At 52.8% G+C, this 25,778-nt stretch overlaps 1 protein-coding gene across 2 annotated transcripts in view; it reads right to left on the bottom strand.

The window, feature by feature from the left end:
* Positions 1 to 375: 375 nt before the first annotated feature.
* The window catches only part of IGDCC3 (immunoglobulin superfamily DCC subclass member 3), a 41,178-nt gene continuing 15,775 nt past the window's right edge, over positions 376 to 25,778 (bottom strand). Inside the window, exons 3-14 of one of the 2 annotated variants that reach the window (XM_061182014.1) lie at positions 8,517 to 8,661; positions 8,024 to 8,154; positions 7,440 to 7,577; positions 5,976 to 6,134; positions 4,607 to 4,772; positions 4,096 to 4,343; positions 3,739 to 3,903; positions 2,982 to 3,173; positions 2,724 to 2,828; positions 2,134 to 2,272; positions 1,767 to 1,974; positions 376 to 668 (exon numbers count right to left, since the gene is read on the bottom strand). In XM_061182014.1, coding sequence (XP_061037997.1) covers positions 663 to 668; positions 1,767 to 1,974; positions 2,134 to 2,272; positions 2,724 to 2,828; positions 2,982 to 3,173; positions 3,739 to 3,903; positions 4,096 to 4,343; positions 4,607 to 4,772; positions 5,976 to 6,134; positions 7,440 to 7,577; positions 8,024 to 8,154; positions 8,517 to 8,661 — 1,802 coding nt within the window. In that variant the 3' untranslated portion in view covers positions 376 to 662. Of the gene's footprint in view, positions 669 to 729; positions 1,505 to 1,766; positions 1,975 to 2,133; positions 2,273 to 2,723; positions 2,829 to 2,981; positions 3,174 to 3,738; positions 3,904 to 4,095; positions 4,344 to 4,606; positions 4,773 to 5,975; positions 6,135 to 7,439; positions 7,578 to 8,023; positions 8,155 to 8,516; positions 8,662 to 25,778 lie in introns of those variants that run through there. The other variant, XM_061182013.1, reaches the window with a different exon arrangement.

Genomic DNA, 25,778 nt, shown 5'->3' with positions numbered 1-25,778 from the left:
AAAATGTTTCTGAGTGTAACCAAAAATAGGTATTTGTTTCCTTGGTTTTTTTTTTTTTTTTCTTCATCTTTAAGTCTTTCAAAGAACAACACAACAGAAAAGAGAAACAAGAAGTCACAAGAACATAAATCCTTAAACACACCTTATAGAAAAATAGCTTCCGGCCACATCTGCTGACATTGGTTGTTCCACTGTCCAGGGGCTGGGTCCAGCTGGCAGCGTCCCATGGGACAGTGGGCTGGGGACCCCCCCTTTGCACACACACACAGTACATTCCGGAGGCCAGTCTGCTCCAGCGGCTCTGTGGGCAGGACAGGAGGCAGGCTGCGGGGTGACAGCCCACCCTCCCAAGGCCCACGTGCAAAGAGGGTCCTGGGGGTCCCAGTCAAGGATGAGTTGGCGGAGAGGGTCAAAATGGGAGTGGACGGGCAGACAAGACGGAGCGCTGGCAGCGTGCTGGGAAGTGGCTAGTTTTTGTTCCCAGGAACAAATTCTCCTCTTATTTTTGGCTTTTTTTTTTTTTTTTCACATTTTCTTTGACCAATTCCATCTTTCTTTCTGCAGGCCCCGAGAAGCCCACCCTTGGTGAGGAGTCAGGAGGGAGGGTCCAATGATACAGCACAGGCCCGAGAGCCAGCGAGCCTCGAGGTAGACATTTTCTTTCACACCTGGAAATGGGGAAGTGCTTTTTTTTTTTTCTTTCTTTTTTTTTTTTTTTTCTAAACTCTGGACAACAATGTGGGGAGGGAGAGGGGGTGCCCCTAAAGGGGCTCGAGGTAGGAGTACATTCGGGGCTCTGTGGGGCGGGGGGGCTGAGGCCACGGCCCCACTCCCCTGAGGACATTCATTCCGGCTGAGGTAGGTGCTGAGAGCCAAAACAGCAAAAATCCATCCTGAGAAAACAAGTCGTGGAGAGTGACAGTGTCAGGGGCCCAGCCACAGCAGGGGCACATTTTTGGAGTCTAATTCACCTTTCTCTCTCTTCTCTTTCCCTCTCTCTTTTTTTTTTTTTTTTTAATTTTAAGTTTGTTCTTTTTTAAAAGAAAAACGTTAGTTCAGTTCCAAGTCATGTGGGTACCAGGCAGAGGTTGGGGGGGGCCTTGGCCCAAAGGAGGGGCTCCTGCAGGAACCCCTCCGGGTCCTTGCAGGGGGCCCCTTGCCAAGGCTACTGTAAGTCTTGACAATCAGAGGAGCAGTCAGGACAGAAATGCTGGGAAGCCCCCATCCGAATCCCACATGACAGGAGAAATCTTGCCTTTGACCTGAGAATGGGGGGTTGCTCCCTCCAGAGCCTCCCGGACACTGGCTACTGTCCCAAGTGAGCTGGCAGGGCGGCTGGTCCTTCACTCAGGAGGCCGGGGCCTATGTCCTGGGGTGGCAGGGCAGCGAGGGGGCCTACACAGGGGGCCTTGGCCTCCGACGTCATCTCCTCCAGGAGCCCGAACCCCTGAAGCGGCAGCATGGAGAACTGGGTCTCCTCACACAGGGCAGGGGCCTCGGGGTCCTGCTGGGGAAAGGGCCAGTCACACAGGCGTCAGCAGGAGGGCCACAGGCCCATGAGCCCCCAGCCAGAGGGTCAGGCTCTGGAGCCAATCCCACTCGGGGGTTCAGTCTCCAGGCTTCCCTGCCTGACCCGGGGGCACAGAGAGAAGCACCAGCCACCAGTCTTGTGCCTGGAGAAGCCCTGCAGCTTGGCGGAGGCCGGTGACCAAGGTGAAGAGGGTGGAGCCTGAAGGAGGGGGTTGGCTCGGGGAGGGGGCACTCACCGTGGGTCTGGGGTCGGGCTGCCCCACGGCCCCCGCTCGGGGGAATAGCTGCTCCAGTTCCTTCATGTCCACACGTTTCCCGTCTCGGCCCAGCTGGCCCCGCTCTCCCCGTCCCGCCCCATTCAGTGCCAGGACGCCAGGGTCCCTCTGGCTCCGGGGGCCCTGAGGAGGGGAGAGCTGGTTTTCTACATCCTTACACAAGAGGACCCTAGGGGGTGAGCCAACAGTTAGGGGGAGGGATGTGGGAGGAGCAAGAACAAAAGGATGGAGACAAGGGACCCCAAACCCTGCCTCCCCTGCGGTTTTCCTGCTCCAGGCCTGCCCACCCCATGCTGGCCCAGCGCCCTCTCCCTGGCCCAGGACCCACCTGCCCCTTTGGCCGAATAAGAGGAAGAGGACACAGAAGATGATGCAGGTGACCCCGATGTGGATGCCGATGACGATGCCTGTGGTAGACGTCTGGTTGGTGGCCTCCTCCTTCCGGCAGTCACATGGTGGGCTCAGGGCTGGGGGTGGAAGCAGCGGCAGGTTGGGGGCTGTGGCTCCCAGACACCCAGCCCTTGAGGGTTCCTTCTCCCTCGGCTGCTCGACATACGATTTGCCCTTGTCAATGGGACCCCAGCCCAACCTTTAGGTTCTTTTTACCAGTTACTGAGCACTAACTTTGTGCCAAATACTAGGAATAACACTTTACATGGACCATTTCATCCTCCACACAGTTCTATAAAGCAGGTATTACTATCCCTGTTTTACGAAGGAGAAAACTGGGGCTCAGAGAGGTTAAGTAACTTGCCCAAGGTCACACAGCCAAACATCAAACTCAGGTCTAAGCCTATGTTCTCCAGGGCTGCATGTACTGTTCTACCCTCTTGCTTTCCCTGGATGCCTGCTCCCCTCCTCCCTCAGCCTCTCTTCCTGAGGGCCAGTCTTTAGCCAGACCCCATCCCCAGCCCTCACCTGTCCTCTCAGATGCTCCCCTCAAAGACACGAAGCGGACTGTGGCATTGCCATCCCCATGCTGGTTGTAAGCGAGCAGCTTCACCTCGTACACTGCAGTGGGGTCTGGGGGGAAGGCCAGGATGCTGAGGGACCGCCCCCGGCCCCACCAGGCGGCTGTCCCCAGGCTGAACTGGAGGAGACCTCTGTGAACCACCTCCTGGCACCAGGCACCACACCCCTGCCCAGCTCCCCAAGCCCCAGCCGTGTCCGCCTCACCGAGCTGGCTGAGGTTGTAAGAGGAGACAGTTCCAGGCAGCAGGATGGGGCCGGTGAAGGAGGCCTTGCTTGCTGGGCGGTAAAACAGCTTGAAGCCGCCCTCGTGCTGGGCCAGCCGGGGCCAGGGCTCCCACAGCAGCTGCAGGGTGGAGCTGCCCAGGACCCGCACTGACAGTGGGGGTGGGGCGGGGGCTGTGGGCAGAGAAGGAGGCCGAGATGTGAGGACTTGGTGGTTGAAGCTCTACCCTTCCACCTGCTACCGATGACCCAGACACCCCACCCCCACCCCCAGAGCCTGACCGCTCTCTGACCTCTAACCCAGGGCCTCTGCTTGCTCAAATAGCACCTTTCGTGAATTAGAAAACGACACCCCTGGGACTTCCCTGGTGGTCCAGTGGCTAAGAATCCGCCTGCCAATGCAGGGGACACGAGTTCGAGTCGGGGAAGATCCCACATGCCATGGAGCAACTAAGCCCGTATGCCACAACTACTGAGCCTGCATGCCACAACTACTGAAGCCCACGCACAGCAATGAAGACGCAGTGCAACCAAAAAGAAAAAATAAGAAATAAAGTGTTGCCAGGTTTTATAAAAAAAGAAAAAAGAAAAGGACACCCCTTCCTCCAAGTAGACCTAGCCCCGACTCAGCCTCAGAGTGAAGCACTCTGTGAAGTGCACAACCTGAACAACGGTACACAGGGGTTCTGCCCTAATACCTTGAGTGTCTGTGGTTTTGTGCTCCACACCCAGACCTCACCTTCACCTAGAGTGCTGGCCAGGGTGGGGGCAGAGGCTGAGCTGGCCCCCCGGGGCGTGTAAGCTTTGATGTAGAAGCTGTAGGCAGTGGAGGGCTCCAGGTCGCTCACCAGGTGCTGAAAGGTGCTCTTGCTGACTGCTTCCTGATACTCAAGCTCTGGTGGGTCTGGGGAGGCCAAGGGTAGGGCAGGGGATTAAAGGGGCATGAGGGAATCCTACCCACACTGGCGAAATGAGGGCAGCCAGGGTGCAGCCGGGAGAAAGAGGCAAGGTGTTGGGTCAGCACGTGTGGGATCAGAAACAGTGAGTAAGAGGAAGGGGATGCAGAGGCAGCCTTGCCCTCCTGGGCCCCACCCACCGGCAGCCTTCCTGATGTGCAGGACATAGCCGATGATCTCCTTGGTGTTGACCAGGGGCTCGGTCCAGGACACGCGGACCTCAGTGGATGACACAGAGACCGCCTGCACGTTGACGGGGGGCCCGGGCAGGCCCTCGGCCCACAGCACGGTCAGCCTGGCGCTGGCCTGAGAGGAGCCAGCGCTGTTCTCGGCCATACACTGGTAGATGGCCTCGTCTTCAGGGCCGATTCCAGAAATGGTCAGGGTGCTGCAGGGGGAGGGAGAGCCTCAGATCCCCTCCTCCTTGCGGAGTATCCCCTGGAGGTTGACCAAATCTCCCCATTTGAAAGATGGAGAAACTGAGCCCCTCCAGAAGACAATAGGCTTGTCTGAGATCTCTCAGCAAGTTAGGGGCAGACCTGGGACTCAAACCCAAGTCTCCAGACCCCCAGCTTAGTGTTCTTCCCTGGTAGGAGGTGCACAGCCTCCTACCGTCCGGGCCTCACTCCGGCACACCCACCACACACGTGCCTGTTGTTATTCTTGAGCCTGACGTGGCCTCCTGGCCCCAGCACCTGTCCATTCTTCAACCACGTCACATGAGGGGGCGGCTCACCCTGGGCTTGGCAGGTGAACATGGCTGTGGTCCCAGCCGGCCTGGAGATGGACTGGGGGTGCTGGACAAACTCTGCTGGGGCTGGGGTTGGGGCGGGGGCGGGCACAGAGAAGCATAAGGGTCACGAGGGGTCAGGTGGACAGGGAGGGGACAGCTGTGAGTGAAGGACTGAGGAAGGGGAAGAGGGTAGGGCCAGAGGTCTGCAGGGAACAAGTGGGTAGGGGACATACACACCCACCCCGCCCTGGGGAGAATCCTCCAGGTGGGGCCCACCCTCTACCCCCAGCCTAGCCTCTGGGAGATGGTGGCGGCCCTCACATCCCTCCACCCCAAAGAGGCAGACCCAAGAGAGGACTCCATTTTAATGACTATTTAAAATACTGACATTTGTATCCGAAAGCAATCAAGCTGAGCTCCCTGTTCAGGAAATTGTTAAATAAATAAATGTGCTAATAGGTTTGGCTGCACCTCGAAGGCCGGTAATGATGGGGGAGATGGATGAGCCCTCAGTACCAGCCCCCCTCACCCCTACATTCAATTCCACTCTCCTCCAATCCCAAGCCTCAAACTTCCATTAACACCAGACAAATGAAATGCTCCATCACTTTCATTTGGACAGATTAACAGCACATGGAATGCTAAACAAATGGGCATTTAAGTTCCTAATTCCCCTCTCTCCCACCTCTTCCCCAGCTCTCTGGGAGGGAACAACCACAGAAAACACCTGAGAATGGGACTCCAAGCCTGTTCATGGAGACAGTTGAGCCCCGGGGCAGGAGGATGGACAGAATGACCTGGTCAGCTGCAGAGGCCCCACATACCATGGGAGTGGAGGCCAGCTCTGTGTGTGTGTGTGTGTGTGTGTGTGTGTGTGTGGCAGGAGCTGGGGTGTGAGAGTGTGAAATGACAAACACTGAGACTGTGCAGGCAGGTGTGAGCGTGGAAGTGCCACACGTGTGAATGAGAACAGCACGTGGAGGGAGGGACACATGGGGGTGACACAGGTGGGGGAGACCAGCTGAGATGACAAAGTGGAAATGACTGGGGGGGATGGCGATGGCACCTGGAGGGGCCGATGACCAAGAATGTCCTCGCATTCCCAACATACACATTCCTGGGGGAGGGGGGGAGAGAGAGAGCTGCTGCCTTTGGCCTGGGCTGGGGCCCTGGAGACGGGGCAGGGGCAAGGTTAGGGCAAGGATAGGAAAGTGGGTGAGTACATGGCACTGGGCTTGGGCCAGGGATGTCGATGAGGCAGGGAATGTGGGGTGGGGAGGTCCGTACCTTGCACCACCAGCCGGCCCTGTGCCGTCCTCCTCACCCGGGTGCCGGGCCTGTTGGCTGCACAGACGTAGACGCCTGAGTGCTGGACGGTCACGTCTGAGATGATGAGGTTCCCCGTGCCCAGCACCTGGATGCCCTCCACCCCAATGGGGCGACCATCTGAAGAGGAAGGGGAGGGTCAGGGAGGTAGGTGTGCAGGAACGTCCAGACTTGGAATCGGCCACCATCAATCTTCCAGGGAGCCCCAGTCTTTGACTCTTCCCTCTGAGCATCATGGCATTGTGGAGGCGGCTGGAGCAGCACAGAAAACTCTCACCCAGCAGGAGAGAACTGGCTCCTGATCCTAACATTGTCACTGCCTCACTGGTGACCTTCAAGTCCCTTCCCCTCAGTTTCTCAAACAGGAAAGTAAGGGGTTTGGGTTACATGGACATTTCCCAGCTTGATTTGTCTCTCCTGAAAAAAGTTCCTTGGTCAGATATCCATTCCACTCCTTGACTGTCACAATGAGCATTAATATACAGGCTCTGAGAAGTCCCCTAGCAAAGGGATCCGGTTTACTCTGTTTCCCAAACTTGTTAGACCACCAAGCCATTCTTTCCCCTTGCAGATTTCGCTTTGGGAAATGTTGCACCAGATGGTCCTTGCAGGGCCTATGGGCTCCTCCTAATGGTGAGGCCACTCTTTCCAGCCTCTCCCAGTCCCCGGGCCCTCCCCCCACCCAGGATCAGATTAGCACAGTCAGAATGTGAGGAGACAGCTCCCCATTCAGTCCCTGAAGTGGTGAAATCTACTCCATTATCCTGCCTGCTGCCCCCTCCTTCCCGGATCACTCAGCTGCTACAATGTGGCACAGTCTCCTTGTGAATGCGACCCCACCCCATCCCCTCCAGACTCTCCTTCCCCCAGTGACCTTTCCACTCAGACAATGTGGGCCCATCTGCACCCTTTCATTTCTCTCCTTCAGCTGCCTAGGGATTTAGGCTGGGGATTTAGGGGGCCAGGTTAGAGACTGGGGGGCCCAGAGAGAGGATGTGACAACTGGCTGAGATATTGAGGGGTTTGGGATTGCATCACTGGGGAGGATGGCCAGGGTGTAGAGGGCAGAGATGAGCCGGACAGGAAAGAGTCTAGGGGTGCTGAGAGCTGCAGAGAGGTTCTGGAGGGCCCGGTGGCGATGCCCAGAGTGAGGGGAGCATGGGGGAGGGGAGCTGGCGCAGGACTGCCGGGACTGGACGAGGTAACCTGGGGAGCTAAGCCATCTGCACAGAGGGAGGGAGAATGCAGTGGGCAGGCGGACCTCCCTGGTCCTGCCAAGGAGAGGGGAACCCACCCCCTCCCCAGGCCTCGAAGAGAACGGACCCCCACGGAGAACAAACAGGATTCCAAGTTCCTCCCAGAGCTGGGTGAAGAGACTGGCCCTCCCAGGGGTGGGAGAGGCAGGGGCTGCAGGATGGGGCTCACCCAGGCGGCTCCAGGACACAATGGGGCGCGGGTTGCCCGTGGCGACACACTCGAGCACGGCGGTCTGGTGCACAGTCAGGGTGAGGTTCTCAGGCCCCACGAGGATCGTAGGCTCCTTGTAGGCCCCAGAGCCCGAGCCTGGGAGGAAGATGCCGTATTTCTTCACTTTATCTGGGACCCTTCCCGCCTCCTCACCACACCCACCCACCCCCAATACACAGCCTAGGATATGGGGGGTGGGAGACAAGCTCCAGCCCAGAAGCTGGGTCCCATGCGTAGAGAGGAGAAGCCAGCGGCCCCAGGACGTTGCTCACACTCATCTCCCTGGTCAGGCCCCGCAGGGCCTCTAGCAGTGGGAGAGCCACCCTCACCCAACCACCCATAAGCAGAGAGTGGGCTTCCTCAAGGAGAACTGAGCCAGGGAGGGGCCTCGGATGCCTCCTGAACCCTCACCCCGAAGAGCACAGGGCTTTGTGCTCACAAGGTGCTCTGTATGCACTTGGCTGGCCAGGCTCTGGGGCTCAGTTGAAGAGGGATTGATTTGAGGGTGGGGAGAAGAACGAGACAGGGCCAAGGACCCTCACCTGACACAGTGAGGCTGGCCCCATGGCTGACCCGGACACTGGCGACGTTTGAGGCCACACAGTGGAAGACGCCGCTGTCCTCAGCCTGAAGGCCTGTGATCTGCAGGACCCCCTTGGGCAGCAGTGTGTACCTGTGGCGGGAGGGCACGGTCAACCATAAGCAAGCACAGCACCACTGGCCACAGGGTCACTCAGCATCACGGACATAGCCCAGGACCCAGCCACTATCCCAATGTCACTTTTGTCATCACAGACACACTACGGGACTCTCACAGGTGGATGCACCTGCGATTCCAGCCTTGACAACAATCACACACAGATCTTCGCATGCATTCAAGTGTTGAATCTGGGCCCACAAACCACACAGATACTCAGTCTCAACAAAGTTGCAGAAACACCACCCTGGAGGCTGCAGGCAGGCCTCCTTCAAGGCCCAGACACTGGACTGGCCTGCCTCTTGGTCATCCCTCCACCTTCCCCACCCGAGGCTCACCTCTCATTGTCTGTGTCAATGGGGACCCTGTTCTTCTCCCAGGTGATCAGGGGTTTGGGAAGCCCGTGGATTTGGCACTGGAAGCGGGCCACACCGCCCTCCTCACCCACGGTGGCCTGGGGGTGCACGTGGAAGTCAGACATGGCTGGAGAAAGAAAAGGAAATGTGTATGGGAAAGGCACACTGCTGAGGTGCAGAGGGGACGGGAGAGGGCATGGGGGGCCTCGGGCCTGTGTCCTGGAGCCCTGGAGCTCACCCGGCTCAGGGGGCAGGGTGTCTTCCCCCGAGCTGAGCTGGCAGATGCAGGGCAACAGCTTGCTGGGGCCACATCAGCACTTACCCTGCCTCCTACCTGTGGGAAACATCTCCCCCTAAGGGATGGTATAGGCCGGGCTGGGACACTTTGAGAAAGGTCTGGACAAATTCTTGGATGATAAACCTCTAACACGGAAATCTTGGGCTGCGGACCCACGAAGGCCAGTCAGAGAAAGCCTTGCTCCCAAGGCCTGCTCCCCACTTTTACAGCTGCTTTCGGATTTATTTTTATAAACTCCTTGTAAGGTATGCAAGTGCTAAGTATTATACTGTACATTTTACAGAATAGGAAACAGAGAGGGGAAGCGATTAGTCCAGTGTCACCCAGCAGGGACACTGGTCGTTAGACCCTGGTTACCAGCACCCAGTGGCTTTCTTTGCCCTTCATCATCACTCCCTTATCCCCAGTTCTTCTGCAGCTTCTCAATGTACCCCAAGAAGGTGGTGTACCATCCAAGGTGACAAGCCTCTCAGAAGACAGTCAGATCTACCAATCTACATTTCAATGTGTCATAAATATTCAGGGGCCGCCTCCCCACCTTTTGGGGATCTGACTAACTGCTTGAGCTCTGATCATGGGAGGGGCCGTGGTGCACGCCCCCCACCCCCTTTTAGGCTGGTGAAGTGTTCCTGCCCACCCTCACTCCCATCCATTCCTACTCCCCAACCTGTAAAGCCCAGGGAAGGGGCCCCTCCCACATGGGTTCCCAGCTTCAGCACCAGGGCTGTGATTTCATTAAAATCCACTTTGCTTCAAGTGCGGGAAGGAGGCTCACCATCTGTCCAGGCAGGCAGCCCCTCCCCTCCAACACTCCATCAACTGGGACAGTTGTCCCCTCCCAGAAGGAGCCCTCCCTCTCCCCACAGCAGCAGGGACACTGGAGCTTGTCCTGGCTCCTGCTCCTGGCTCCCTGGTGTGGGTGGGCACACCCTGTCTCAGGCCCCCTCAATCCACCGGTCTGTTCAGGACTCCAGGGCAGCTCAGAAAGGCTGAGCCTTTGTGCCCTTCTTCCCAGAGTCTCTGGGGGCTGACTCTTTTGTGGCACATTCTCCATCTCATTTGCATGTGGTTCATTAAATATAAACATGCATAAAAATCCCCAGCCCAGCCTCCTCCTCTTTCAGGGCCTCCTGGGAGTACGGCTGATGGGTGTGAGCGCCTCCTTGCACGTGTGTGCAGAGCTGTGCTCGCCAGGAGGACATGGCTGCCTCTGTGTATGTGGTGTGAGTGTCCAAGGCTGGATGTGAATGGGGGGGGGTTGTATCCCTCAGCTCCTGTGGCTGGTGTGTGATTCTGGTTCTGTGTAGGTAATCAATCACACATGTCCCTGAGTAGGTATAGTCCTTACAAAGGGCACCTTGGGGCCCTAGGGGCGGGAGATGGGGGCAAGTGCCCCAGCTGGTGTCCCCATCAGGCTCAGTGAGATGATCCCCAGGGAGCACTGTGAGGTCAGCCTGCCCAGTCTCAGGCCAAAGGCTGTTTGGCCAAGGGCCTGCAGGTCAGCCCAGAGGTTTGGGGGAGGGGGCTGAGGCACTGGTAGGGCCCCTCTACTGCTTCCAGGCCTCAACCTCTAGGAGGGCAGGGCTAGAGGCAGGCCTAGCGAGCGGAGAGGGCACCCCGGCTCCTGGGTCAGCTGTCTATGTCCCCCCCACCCAGCCCTGCCCTTCAGGAGCTGGGGAGCTGCCTGCCCCCTCCTCACTCCAGCTGGAGAGGAGCTTGCAGCCCCCCAGGGACTTGGGGCGGGGACTAATGGCTCTGCTGACTACAGATGCCTCCTCATTAAGGAACCCGAATCCTTTTGTGTTTCTAGCCCCCATTCTGGGCTCCCTGGAGGCGCCTAGAGCTAGGAGCTGGCCTGAGGAGAGATGCAAGGGAAAGGGCTGCTTCTCATCAGGGCGCTCTGGATGGAGAAAGTTTGGCCTCTAGCTTCTTTCTCCCCCTAAAACTAAACAATGAAAAAGCATGGGTTGAATGTGATGCTGCAGAGGAATGCTCGAGCAGGAAGGGGTGGTAGTTAAGGAGCCAGTCTGATCATCTTCACACTGTACAACAGAGTCCGAGGGGTCCCCAGGGGCCTCTGAGATGCAGCTGGGGCCCCTCCCCACCCAGGGCTTCACATCTCCCCTCCATCAGAGCAGCACCTTGCTAAACCTCTCTATCAGCTTTACTTAATTGCAGTTCTGCCAAACATTTCATTTGAAGGGTAGCTTTGCTTTTAAAAGTGCTTGAAAACCACTCATCCAAAGCCAACACATTCATTTTATGAAGGGGAAACTGAGACCTAGGCCCAGCTGATGGCTCTACTGGCCCCAAATCAGAAGTTCCATGCCCCAAGCCCTCTGCTGGGGTGTCCCCAGCAAATTTTTCACTCTCCAAGGACAGGTGACCCCAGGGCAGACTGCAGGCTGGGCTAGCCTCTTCTCACGGGCTGCGAGTTGGCACTGTGTTACAAGTTGCAGGGACGACAGTGAGCCCCAGAGATGGTTCCTCAGTCCCATCCCTTGGAGCCCAGCTGGTTACGCAGTGTGGTCGGGGGAGGTGGTGCAATAGGAGGGTGTGGTCCTCTTTATCTGAGGCTCCTTCTTCCCTCCCCTTCTTCCCACCCCTACTCAACCCTTGGGTCAGCCCTGTATATCCCTTCGGTGTCCTGGGGGATTGCAGTGAGACCGTGGGCAGGCAGTGTCAGGGTATAAAAGGGAAGAACAAACCTGACTCCATGTTGGATCTGTTTCTTTTTCTTTAACCTTTGTATTCTATTGCTTTTGCTACAAGTTAATCGCTAAAGGGATGTTGCCTAGAGCTTAAAGTATACATGATGGCCCATCTCTGGGAACCCTGCCTTCCATAATAGGAGCGCTGGTCCTTTCCTCCACAGATGAAGGGGTGAACAGGTACTCTGCAGGGCCTGCCACCTCAGACTCCTGCCGCCTTCCTGTACAGGCCTTTGTCCACACTCACCTGAGCTGGGGTCTCTTGGAATCGTCCACTCACTCTGAGTTCACTGCTGACTTCTTTAGGAAGTCAGGGGAGAAAGTTTCTCAGGGCCACTTAGATCTCCGATCTCTCAGAGGGGGAACACGTTTGGTTTACATGTCTGTTTTGCACTGGCTTGTACGAGCAGGCCATGGAGCCAGCTGTCCCTCATCGTGTCTCTCTGGGAGAGGGTCCCTGGGCAACCACGAAGATGTGGGGCTGAGGATTGGACCTCAGAAAACGCTGACCCCTGAGCAAGTCATCCTGGAGGCCACCGTGTGGTTGACAGTGGTGGGCACAGTGGCTGGAGGCACTATTTGTTAATAGTTTTTTTAAGATTATTTTTAAAATTTATTTATTTTATTTATTTATTTTTGGCTGCATTGAGTCTTCGTTGCTGCACACGGGCTTTCTCTAGTTGCGGCGAGCGGGAGCTACTCTTTGTTGCGGTGCGCGGGCTTCTCATTGCGGTGGCTTCTCTTGTTGCGGAGCACGGGCTCTAGGCGTGTGGGCTTCAGTAGTTGTGGCATGCAGGCTCAGTAGTTGTGGCTCGCGGGCTCTAGAGCTCAGGCTCAGTAGTTGTGGAGCACGGGCTTAGTTGCTCCGTGGCATGTGGGATCTTCCCGGACCAGGGCTCGAACCCATGTCCCCTGCATTGGCAGGCGGGTTCTTAACCACTGTGGAGGCACTATTTGTGGCCGATGTGGGTAGCACTGTGTATGGGGCTGGTGGACATGAAGGTGGTGCTGTGGCTTGCGGCTAACGATGCCTTATCTTCCTGCTCACACCTGTTGGTCAGGTAGGCGCCGTTTCGGGTTCCTCACTTCAAGCTGGGTCATGGGAGGGGGTCGTGTTGGGACGCCCCTCCTGTGTGAGCACCAGAGAGAGTGACAGGGAGGACAGAGGCCTGCTTGGGGGTCATTATGGAGAAAGGAAGAAGAAAGCACCTCTGTCCTCAAACAGTCTGAGAAGGAATCTCCCAGCCACTCCCTGTCCCCACCAGGGGTACAGCTAGGCCGTGGGGAAAGAGGGTTCACAGAGACAGCCCAGCAACCCACCGGGCTGGAAGGGAGCAGAAACCAGCAGGAAATGGCTCCTGGACACCCCTATAAATCACCCGAGGGGAGGGGAGTCTCCCGAGAGCCAGATCTAGAGCGGCTCAGGGAGGGGAGGGGGACTTTCCTCCTGGTCCATGACCTCTGGCGAGGTCAGGCCTGGATCTGATTAGACAGGCTCCAAGGGGACGCTGGGGGGGCAGGAAGGGTCGGGGCAGAGTGCTGGGAAGGAAGCCGGCAGCATACCCCAAGCCCAGCCTCCAACCCTTTGGCTACAGCCAGACTCCTATCTGGTGTGTGATGACAAAGAGATCAGTGGGCTTGTTGGGATGGAGAGTTCAAAACACAGCCTTTGCAGAAGCCAGCGGCACTGGGGGTATGAGGCACCGACTGCCCCCACTCGTACCGCCATTCAAGAGGAATAACCACGACCTACAGACTCTTCCAAAGGTCATCCAAAGTCCCCTTCCTTGTATCCATCCCTGCCAAGGACCAGGGACACCCCGAATGCCCTGCTCCTCCTCACGCAGCTCAGATGATTGTAATGTTTTTCCTTATACTAGAGGCACAGCTGAATCCCATATGCTTCCACCCAATGCCGCAACTTTCCCCTTGAGAATCTTTTTTAATAAAGTAAGTAGCCAGCTATTAAGCACTTGAAATGTGACCAGTCCATATTGAGTTGGGCTGTAAGTGTAAAATACACACTGGATTTCGAAGATTTAGTACAAAATAAAAAGACACTAAGCATTGGGGAAATGCAAATCAAAACCATAATGAGATGCCACCTCACACCCATTGGGATGGCTACTATCAGAGCAATAACAAAAAACAACAGAAAATAGCAAGTGTGGACAAGCATGTGGAGAAATTCGAACCCTTGTGTACTGTTGGTGGGAATGTAAATTGGTGCAGCCACTATGGAGAACAGTATGGAGGTTCCTCAGAAACTTAAAAATAGAACTACCATACAATCCAGCAATTCCACTTCTGGGTATATACCCACAAGAATTAAGCGTCTCAAAGAGATATTTGTACAGCCACATTCATAGCAGCCTTATTCACAATAGCTAAAAGGTGAAAGCAGTCCAAGTGTCCATCAACAGGTGAATGGACAAATAAAATGTGTTTATACATACAATGGAATATTACTCAGCCTTAAAAAGGAAGGAAATTCTGACACATGCTACAATGTGGATGAACTTTACGGACATTATGCTAAGTGAAATAAGCCAGTCACAGACAGACAAATACTGTATGATTCCACTTATATGAGGTACCTAGAGTAGGCAGATTCATAGAGACATAAAATAGAATGGTGGTTGCCACAGGCTGGAGGGGAGAGAGAAATAGGGAGTTACCGTTTAACGGGAATAGAGTTTCACTTTTGGGAGATGAAAAGAATTCTGGAGATGGATGGTGGTGACGGTTTGCACAATAATATGAAGGTACTTAATGCCACTGAACTGCACACTTAAAAATGGTTAAGACAAAAAGAAAATTGTTAAGACAGTAAACTTTATGTTACGTTTATTTTACCACAATTAAAAAGTTGGAGGGACTTCCCGGGTGGTCCAGTGGTTAAGAATCCGCCTTCCAATGCAGGGGACGCAGGTTCAATCCCTGGTCAGGGAACTAAGATCCCACATGCCGCGGGGCAACTGAGCCGGTGCGCTGCAACTACTGAGCCCACGCACCACAACTAGAGAGCCCACATGCCGCAAACTACAGAGCCCACGCACTCTGGAGCCCACACGCCACAACTAGAGAGAAGTCTGCGCACTGCAAGGAAGAGCCTGTGCGCCGCAATGAAAGATCCTGGTGCCGGAACTAAGACCCGATGCAGCAAAAAATAAATAAATAAATGAATAAATATTTTTTAAAAGTTGGAAAAATAATAATTTTAATTGATAATAATAGTTAATAATTTAAAATATTGATAACAAGCTGAAATGATAATATTTTGGATTTTAAAGACAGTTCAAAAAATGTAAAAAAGTATTAATAATTTTAAAATAATGATTATATGTTGGAATAATATTTTGTATATATTAAGTAAAATAAAGTTTATTATTAAAATTAACTTCACCTGTTTCTTTTTTTACTTTTTTTGTAAATGTGACTATTAGAAAACTTAAAGTTACCTATGTGGTTTGCGTTATACTCCCATTGGACACTGCTGCTCTAGAAGACACAACCAATTTTGTTCTTCACACAACAGATCTTCAAATACTTGAGGTCTGGGTTGTTCCCTGAGAAACATCTTCTGAGGGGAAACAGCCTTAATTCCTTCAGCCACTTGTGATGTGAAATGATGTTCAGATGCCTTGAGCCTGAAGACACTACAGATGGTATGAACCCAAAGGGCCTTACACCAGCAGGGGACGTGGAGCAGATTTCAGCCATCATCTGTAGTGAGCATCCTTGTGTTGTCCAATATGACAGCCACTAGCTACATGTGGCCACTTAAATTAAAATTAAATTAAAAATTCAGTTCCTCTGGCTCACTAGCTACCTTTCAAGTGTTCAATAGCCACAAGTGGCTATAGGCTACCTTATGGGACAGCACCAATAAAATACTTCCATCATCACAGAAAATCCTTTTGGACAGCACTGGTCCACACCCAAGGCAAGGCCTCAGACCCACAGCTGCTTTCTGTCTTGCTCCCTCTCTCTTGCTGCCCCACCAGAAAGCCCCCTTTCTTCTCCATCTTCATCACTAGCCCAGCTTTGCCCCTGCCAGATCCCTCCTCTCCTGGCCACGTGGACTCAGAGACTGCTGACAAGGCCCGCATTTGATCGCATCCTAAGGCTGTCACACTGCATGGCAGAGAAGGCCTCACACAGCACGATTTCTACTTCTAGTGGGGAAATACTTGCTGAGAGCATTTTGAGGGAGCAATGCAGTGAAGAGGTTAATGGTACAGGCTCTGGAATCAGACAGAACTGGGTACAAAACTCACCTCCGCCACTCTTAGCTCTGTGACCTTGGGCAAGTTAGTCTCTCAGAACCTCTATTTTCTCACTTATAAAATAGGGATGACAATAGCTCATGTTGCTAGAGCTGCTGCTCTGGTGGGAATCAATGAGATTTATTTGTAAAGTGCTTGGCACAGTCCTTGAAAAATAGCAAATACTTGCCAGTGATTGTTGAGGGAAAATAGTAGAATCTTGAGTTAAAAGGTGCTGAGAGGTTATGGAAGAGCATGGTAGGATTGGGGGTGGGTGGCTATCTACTCCAAGAGGGTAGCCATATTCCCATGAAGAGGCAAAAGCTCAGAGAGCTAGTGGCAGAGCCCTCCGGAGAAATGAGTAAAGACAGAATTTGCAAGGCCTGAATGGTGAGAGGGTCAGCGCAGGGGGAAGGGGGCAGCCCGGTATAAACCAGAGCTTGGCTTCTATTTCACTTCTGCCTGGGGGCTTCACAGAGGCCCCAGTAGGTGAGCTGTCAGTTGGAAGAAGCCATTGGGTAATTGAGGCCTTGATTTCTCTAGTAAAATGTTTATGAAGCCCATAAACTCATGCCTTTATTGGCCAGGCTCATTCCGGGGGATGGATGTGGCTCTCCAAGGTGTAGTTAAAGCACCTGCTGAACTCAGGCACCCGGTGGCTACTCTGGCCTCCGCCCAGACCCACCAGGCAGAGTGACTCCTGGAGGGCGAGGAGGCCAGCCAAGTCCACATGCTCTTTAAACTCCGCAAAGCACTTGTAAATGTCCTCTCTAAATGCGCATGGGAAGGAGAGAGGTGATGGCAGAGAACCCTGAGTCCTGGGGAGGCTGGCAACTTGCCACAGTCCCGGTGGGATATTGGCTTTGTCATCAGGGTTCTCTGGCCCAGGCTTACCCTCTCCAACACTCTGTCCCAGTCTCCCCAGTATCTGGGTCCCCACCTTGCCCATGACTTTGGCTCTGTTAGGGAAGATCCCCTACATTGATTGGCTGATGACATTTGGAGTGGAGGAAAGTATGAACTTAGAAGACCTGTATTTACTTCCCTGGCTCTCCAAAGGGAAGTCTGAGAGTTGAATTAAGGTTCTGAATCCAAAGAGTATGGTGTTTTTTGCGGGGGGCGGGAGGGAGGCACTGTGTGGGGTTTGGGTGTTGGATGGGTGTGGGTGGACAGTGTCTGGAGCTTACAAACAGCCCCAGAAGACGGCGATGGCTCAGAGGCCCTGCTCAGCTTTGCTGGGGGTGATTGATTCATCTGGGCCTTTGCCTGGTGACCCTGCTCTGAGAAGTCTCTGGAACCTTTTGTCTGCCTCTTCAAGCCCCTTACCCCCTGCCTCGGGCTTCCGAACCCCAGCCCCTCCCTCCCACCCTCCCACACCACCACCAGCTCACCACTCCCCGCCCCCCCCCAATTCTAACACAAAAGGCAACTTTGTCTTTCAAGTCAGCAGCCATAAATCCATGTCTCTCCCCTCCCTCCTGGCAGCCACCTCTGACAAATGGGGGGGGAGGTGGGGGACAGTGGGGGGCCAGACTTAACTTGGGAAAGTCCTTGCATCCAGCTGTTGGCCCACTGTAGGCTGGTGAGCATCGAACCTTTATGGTCTGATCTTCGATTCCAACGGATGGTAAGACCCAAGGCACAGCTGCAGGAGGGGCAATCTGGGGCTCTCCGCAGCCTCTGGGCTGGGCTTTTACAACCCAAGGAGAATAAAACCTCTCAAAGCCCTACTTTTAATTATTCAGCCCACAATTCAGAGGCTCCAGTTCTTCCTCCGGATCAAGTCGTGTGCTCGCCTTCCCTCCCCTGCCTCCAGCCCACCGTGGAGGGGGTGAAGTGTCCCTGGGGGAGAGTGTGCTGTGGGACACAGGTGGTGTGCCTGCCCGAGGCGGCATACTGGATGTGCCACTGGGTGGGTGTGCCTCGCTGCTTTCAGTGTGGACCCTACACATTCAGGGGAGGGGAAAGGGGGAGGAGTATCACCCACCCCACGTGACCACCCTACCTCCCCCACTGCTAGGTTTTCAAAAGCAGTCCCAACTTCAAATATTTCGCCCTATTTTTCATCCCACGTATCAGGCAATGAGTCAGAGGATGTGTCCTGGTTTGGGAAATACAGTCCTCTGTCCTATTTACACAGCACACCCACTGAATCAACTCTAAGCATTCATTCAACAGATACTTACTGACCGCTAATGTGTCCGAGAGAATGTTCTGGCACTCCTGGAGTAAATTCCCTTCATCCCACAGGCCCTGTCCTTAGGTTTTCTACCCAAGCTCCTAGAAATATCAGAAAGGTGAAAGCACCAGAGCCAGGGTCTTAGGTACTATCATAGTAATGTGGTCCTGAAAAGCAGAAACCTGCAGAAGCCACTGATGGGCAAAGGTAAGATATTATATCAGTATAACCCTGAGAGGTAGGGATTACTAGCTTTTCTGAGGTGCAGAGAGGTTAAGTAACTTGCCCAAGGTCACACAGCCATTTAATGATGATCACACATTAACATTTAATGATGCTAAAGCAGGCATTTGAACTTAGAGTGGTCTAACTCTAAATCCAGTGCTCTTTCCCTGCATCACAGCTGTGAGACACACACACACACTCAAATGCTCCTCAAACATGACTAACCATACCTGCAAACACTGGCACAGAAAATCACAGAGGCACACAACATCCTAGACCCTTAAAAGTACCATGCCTACGCACATTCAGAGACACCCGTGACACAGCAGGCTTCACTTTAACTGAATTCCCCCAGGCTTTGAGGTGGGTTTCATAGAGCGTAACTAATGCAGATAAGCACCATGATAAGATGGTGTTATTAGCCCACTAGTGGTCACTGAGCCCACACATGTTTCCTAGATTCTATTAACACAGGTAAATAAACAACCCAGACGCTAGTCCCCAGGTAGCTCTTCCATGAGCATTTCCAAATCAGCAAACCGGGAAACCAAGCTGCAAGGATGGGGCCTGCAGGGTTACTCCTGTCACCTGTTGGGCCTTATAAAATAGAGGAGTAGTTTATTTTCCTGGTTTTGCAGGGGGAGGACAAAGCATTGTGAGATGCTAGCAGCTTCCATGGGGTGAGTGGGGGTAGGGGGCGGGGAGACGGAAGGTGGATGTGCTAAAGGGAAGGGTAGCTGTGACTGACTCAGTCCTTTTAATAACTGGATCTTGATAAAGCCAAAGCCCCTCTCTGGGCCTCTGTTTCCTCCTCTGTAAAATGGGGGAGTTGAGTTGGAAAAGTTATAAAGTCTCATCCGGTTGTAGCCTTTGAGACACATGTGCTTCCAGGCACCAGCCAAGGGTGCAGGGTCAGGGGCTGGGAGTCGACTTGGGAATCTCTCTCTGTCTTAGACTTGAAAATGTCCAGGCCCAGCAGAGCCCCTCTCCATAGACTGCATGTCTCCGCCCATGTCAAGGTCACCAATCTTCCTTATGTAAACCTGCCCAGGCCCACAACATCCTTAACTTCCATCATTCTGGTCAGGATACCGGATCTCCCTCACCTCCCGGAAGGGCGTCTGGTTAGGGGGCCCAGGCTGGAGCTATTAAGTAAATTGCTTTCACATGACCATGAGGACCACTCAACAAAAACAGATACTTCCCCCAAATTTCCAGAGCCATATATTAGGATTTGTAGGGACTAATATAGCAGGCATTAGGTAATGGAGAGGTGACCTGGGATCATGCCTGGCTCTGTCACAGATTCTCTATGTGATCTTTCAATTCCAACCTTGGATTTCTCATCTGTAAAATAGAGGAGCGGAGGAGGACAGACAAGAGAATCTCCAAGGTCCATACCGTTAAGAGTCTAGGATAACACTAGGTAAAATGGTCTCTCTCCACCCATGAAAGGCCCCTCTCCTATTCTCAAACCTTGATCTGATGCTGTATTTACCTCTCATGGCTCTACAGGACCTCTGGCAGCTCAGCACTGAACCCCGATAGTTTAAGGCCTGCAGATCCTCCACCCCAACAGCACTCCAGAAGAAGCCTTATCAGTTTGGGGGAAGAGGGAGGCCTACATTCCATGGGAGGATCATGAACCTTCTTGGTTGGTTAGGGCTACCAACTCTTGGAAGTAGACTTATTTGGGAAACTCCACTGCTACCTTCTAGTTGGCGGAGGTCTCCTAAAGCCCTAAGAATCGTCTGTAGAGTGTTTCAAAAGCTTTCCCTGAGACTTTTTGATGATGGCCCTTCTGACCGGTGTGAAGTGATACCTCACTGTAGTTTTGATATGCATTTCTCTGGTAATTAGTGATGTTGAACATCTTTTCATGGGCCTCTTGGCCATCTGTGTGTCTTCTTTGGTGAAATGTCTATTTGGGTCTTCCTCCCATTTTTTGATTGGGTTGTTTGGTTTTTTTTGATATTGAGCTGTTTGTGTGTTTTGGAGATTAATCCTTTGTCCGTTGCTTCGTTTGCAAATATTTTCTCCCATTCTGAGGGTTGTCTTTTTGTCCTGTTTATGGTTTCCTTCACTGTGCAAAAGCTTTTAAGTTTAATTAGGTCCCATTTGCTTATTTTTGTTTTTATTTTCATTACTCTAGGCGGTGGGTCATAAAAGATATTGCTGTGATTTATGACTTAGCCATAAAAAGGAACGAAATTGGGTCATTTGTAGAGATGTGGATGGACCTAGATTCTGTCATACAGAGTGAAGTCAGAAAGAGAAAAACAAATATTGCATATTAATACATGTATGTGGAATCTAGAAAAATAGTACAGATGAACCTATTTCCAGGGCAGGAATAGAGATGCAGATATAGAGAACAGACTTTTGTACACACACAGCGGGGGAAGGAGAGGGTGGGATGAATTGGGAGATTAGGTTTGACATAAATACACTACCATGTGTAAAATAGACAGCTAGTGGGAACCTGCTGTAGAGCTCAGGGAGCTCAGCTCGGTGCTCTGTGATGACCTAGATGGGTGGGATGGAGTGGGGGGGGAGGCAGGTCCAAGAGGGAGGGGATATAGGTATACATATAGCTGATTCACTTCATTGTACAGCAGAAACTCACACAACATTGTAAAGCCATTATACTCCAATTAAAAAAAGAGCTTTCCCTTAAATTCAAAGGAATCACCACACCCACTCCTAACCTCTTCCTTTTCCTGTGTCTCTTATTAACTGCCTCATCATGCACCAACTACCCAAGCTAAAACAAACCAAGGTGTCACTGCCTCACCGTCTCCCTCTCCCCCACAGCTAACTGGTCACCAAATCCTGGTCTAACCTCCCTTTTCCCTCCCATTGCCTTGGCTTAGGCTCTTTTTTTTTTAATATATATATATATATATATTTTAAATTAATTAATTAATTAATTAATTTTTGGCTGTGTTGGGTCTTCGTTTCTGTGCGAGGGCTTTCTCTAGTTGTGGCAAGCAGGGGCCACTCTTCATTGTGGTGCGCGGGCCTCTCACTCTCGCGGCCTCTCTTGCTGCGGAGCACAGGCTCCAGACGCGCAGGTTCAGTAGTTGTGGCTCACGGGCCTAGTTGCTCTGCGGCATGTGGGATCTTCCCAGACCAGGGCTCGAACCCGTATCCCCTGCATTGGCAGGCAGATTCTCAACCACTGCGCCACCAGGGAAGCCTTGGCTTAGGCTCTTATCACTCTCAACTGTTTCTGTAATAGCTCCCCCCTCCAGCCTGCCCACTTCCAGTGCTCTCTCCCTCCTCTTCTTCCTCCATCCTGAAGCCATAATTATCTTCCTGAATATCCAATATGCTCATTAAACATCTTTGGTGGTTCTCCATTGCCTTGAATCAAGGTACTCTCCTTGGGATGGCATTCAAGGTCTCCATTATTAGGTCCTGATTCATATTTCCAGCTTCAAATGCAGCTAATTCTCTCTTCATGTGATTTGTACTTTGACCGTGTGAGACAAGTTTGCCTTCCCTAGACATATCATAGATGTTCATGCTTATATTCCTTTACTTCTGCTGTGCCCTTTGCCTGGAACTCTTTTGCCAGTTTCTCTACTAGCACCCCACCTTCCACATCCCCCAAAGGAGGCAGAATTAATTCCTGCCTCGAATGTGTTGCCTTGTGCCTCTCTCCTAGCTCTTACCAGACTTTATTAGAATCAGTTGCTCACACATCAATCGCCTACTAGTAGCCTACGATGAGTCCCTTACCGGCATAGAACAGTCTAATTTACCTTTCTACCTCCAGCACCTAGAACAAATACTAGGTAAATAATAAGTCCTCATTAACTGTGTCCTGAATGCTGGCTTTAAGGATCATATGGTCTTGGGGATCATTCCCCATTATCTTCTCTTCCACCCAAGTCCCCACCCTGCCGCAATTCATTGTCTATGGTGGGCAAGTTACTGACTCTCCTTGAGTCTCAGCTTCTTCAATGAAATGAAGGACTTGGACTAGGCACCCGCTACCCCCTTCTCAAACTTGACTGTGTATCAGAATAACCTAGGGTGCTGGGTAACAATGCAGATTTCCGGACTCCACTCCCTTGGTCTGGCGTGGTGCTCAGGAACCTATATTTCTGTGAAAGCGCAGGAGGCTGCCTCATAATGCACGGCCAGAATTGGTAACTCCTGGCCTGGCAGGTTCTCGAGAACCCTGATCTCGCCTCGGGCTCCAGCATCCGACGAGGGCAGATTCTCAGCCCAGCACCCGCCCGGACACCCCCCACACCCCCCGCGAGCAACGGGGCCGGCTAGTCCAGGCAGTGTGACTCCGATGCCAGCAGGCGCAGAGCGGGCGGCGGGGCGGGTGGAGGAGCATGTGGGAGCCCGGCGGGCGGCGGGGCGGGTGGAGGAGCATGTGGGAGCCCGGCCCCCGCGGGGCCCCAGTGCAGGCATTCGGCTGCCGGGCTGGGTCAGGGCCCTGAGAGCCGCTCGCTCGGCGGCAGGAGTAAGTGGGACCATCTGCTCCACTCCGCAGAGGTCATCGCTTTGTGTCAAGCTCCCATCCCCCCCCGCTCCTCCCCCACCTTCCCCTCTTTGCCCTTTGACTCCCGGGACTCCAAAGAAAAAAGCACTTGAGGTCCGGATGAAAGTGGGAGTGTGATGGGGAGCGACGACGGCCGCCGGAGCTCGGGGCCCGCGCAGCGCCGGGCCTGCTCCGAAGGAGAGCGCGGCGGGCGGCTGCGGGACGGGGAGGACCGGCCGCGTCCCGTCCGCAGGGCCCGGGCCCGAGCCGGCGGCGCGGCTCCCGAGGGAGGCGGCGCCGGTTCCCACAGCCGGCCGGGCCGCCGGGCCCCTTTGAAGTGGCCGCAGCTGCACACCCCGACCCGCGGCTAATCCCCGCCGACGCGGGCGTCCTCGCCCCCCCGCATAGCAATAGTGTCCGCGCTGAATGGCGCTGGCTAATTACCTCGCTCGCACCGCCGCGGGTGAATGAGAGAATCCGGCATTGTGCGCGGCGAATGGAGAAAATAAGACAGCCATTGTCCTCGCAAGCCAAACGAGGGTTTGATGTCGCTGGGGCGAGCGAGGCACCATTTCCCGCCACCCCCTCCCCCCGGCGGGGGCAAATTCCCCAGCTGGGCCCGGGTCCGGGAGGACCGGGCTGGCCCGGGGAAACTGAGGAAGCAGGTCCGGTCTCCCCGGGGAAGAATCCCTCCCTCCGCCTCCCGTGGAAGCCCGGCGGGCAGACACATGACAGCCCCGGGGCTCCCCTCTCCACCCGCAGATTCTTAGCGGCACCTACTGCGGTCGCCCGGTTCTGTCCCCGACTTAGAAAAAAAAAAAAAAAACCAGCAAAAAAAACAGGCACGGCCCTGCCTTCGACAGCCTAATTAGATTTCGTTGGGAACACATGAAACAATAGGAGGAGTCGGGGATTTGTATCCCTCAGTGCTCAACTGTGTGCCACCAGCTGAAAGGGCTGGAGAAGTTCAGAGAATGGCTGGGAGAGATGTGAGGAGAGGAACAGGACTCTGAAAAGAAGGGGCAGGAAGATGGGGAGCTGTGGGGAGCTGCGGGGAGCCTGGACTGAGGAAGGGACTGGCACGTTCTGGAAGGAAGAGGGAAATGGTTGGAAAGGGGAGGTCCAAATTATCCAAGGTCTGCAGAGCCAGGTTTCAGGATTCGGAGGTAATGCCGGAAGCACCAAGGCCATTGTTTTGATCCAAGAAAGGTCCCGATGAGAACGGTGGATGGAAAGGTAAGATTGGAGTTCCAACCACTTGCCTATGGAAGCCCACTCATTATCAGGAACCGGACTAGCCTCAGGCATTTCCTTTTTTTCCTGTATAAGGATGTGAGGGGCTCAGCTTAGAAATCAGCACTAAAGGAAATCACGATGCACATGGACAAGCTGATGATCACACTGTTTATGCATTCAACAGTTTCTGTGCTTTATCAGGCTGCCTTCTCTTCACAGTCACCACCAAATAAGGTTGCTTTTTGGTGGGGTGGGAAGAGGAGATTACATCCTTCAAGATCAGGTGTCTTATCTTTCTATCCCTCAGTGTACTCAGCTCAGAGGCAGGTAGGTATAGGACAGATGCTCTTTGAGATGTGCTGATTTGAGAACTGACCTTTAATATCCTTTAATATCCTTCAGTTCCAGTATCCTTTTCCTGGAAGCACGTACTTCCTAATCCCTTCTGATGGGCTCTTAGACTATTTCTGCCTAAAGGAGGAATGTCATACATAAGATCCAATGTTCTATCAGGCTTCTCAAGTGATAAAAAGGTCTGTTGCTCAGATCAACAGTAGGCTGTTGGGCTGACCCAGTAGCCCTTAGCTAGCACCGCTTACGACGCATATTACAGAGCTCTTTCTGAGGCAGCAATCTTTTCTAATGTTCTTATGTCCATGTTACCACAACTAGATTATAAGCCCTTTGTGGGCAGCCCATAACTAGACTCTGAAACAGGACCATCCATCCATCCATCCATTTATTAGAGAATAAAATTAAAGAATGGATAACACTTGTTCAGAGACTAAACAGCAGCCAAAATGGTTCCTTGTTTTGACTGATCAACCACATTTAACATTACTTAGCACTAGTTGTAACAGTGATACATGAAAAGCATGCTTTTTAAAAGGAGAGAAAAATCTAAGTATAGGTCATTGTTTTTCTAACCCAACTCTGAATCAGGGTTTAATTTAACCCTGGTCATAACCTCCAATATGATCATAATGTTTTTCTTTATAATTCTCCTAAATCTGCATCTTAGAGTCATATTTCTTCTGCCTAAGGCTCTAGAATATTAAGCCCACTTGGCGTCCCAGCACCTGCTGCTGCTGAACTACTCCCCTGCTTAGGCCCTTCTGCCTACTTAGTTGATCTGCCTAGTTAGTTGGTTTAAAGAACTCCAAAACAAAACAAAAAGATAAAGCAGAGCTGCTGTGGCTGTGGTAGATGTAGGAAGCCTGGAGCCCCACCAATCTGACTTTTCTCTTTTCCCCATCTCCAGCCCCTGAGCCCCCTCCACAGACCCAAGGACCCTTAGGAATGATGCTTAAAGTCCCCTCATCTAGAGAAAAGAAAGGGCTTATCCAAGGAAGCAACAGCTAGTTGGTAGTAGATCAGAGATCATTCTAATGCTATACAGGCAACTAGCTTCATTTTACAAGACTAAAATGACCATTCAAACAGAAACTACAAGTATAATTGTTATTATATATTACTATACGTGTGTCTTTATGGTTTGTCCAGATTTCAACAAGAGTGCCTGAATGTCTAATCCCCAGAAAATTATACTTTGGAAATGATCCTCTGTTCATAAAACATGAGGAGCCTCCAGGCCCAAATTCAATACTTTTAACTAAAAAAGTGCCTTTTTTAAAGGAAGCCTGTTTCTCCTCACATCTCTTCTTTCCCCAAACCCAAGACCATAAGTAACTTTAAAAATAATGTTCCATGGGTGACTATTTTGATAAGATAATGAGTATAATAATGAGAATGTGTTTTTTCTCCTCTTATCCATTCCCACAGCAACATGCATTCACAGGATGCTCTGTTATCATGGTTATGACTTT

The sequence above is a fragment of the Eubalaena glacialis genome, chromosome 2 (genome assembly GCF_028564815.1).
Source record: "Eubalaena glacialis isolate mEubGla1 chromosome 2, mEubGla1.1.hap2.+ XY, whole genome shotgun sequence".
Classification (NCBI taxonomy): Eukaryota; Metazoa; Chordata; class Mammalia; order Artiodactyla; family Balaenidae; genus Eubalaena; species Eubalaena glacialis.
This window is presented reverse-complemented; position numbering and strand designations above follow the sequence as displayed.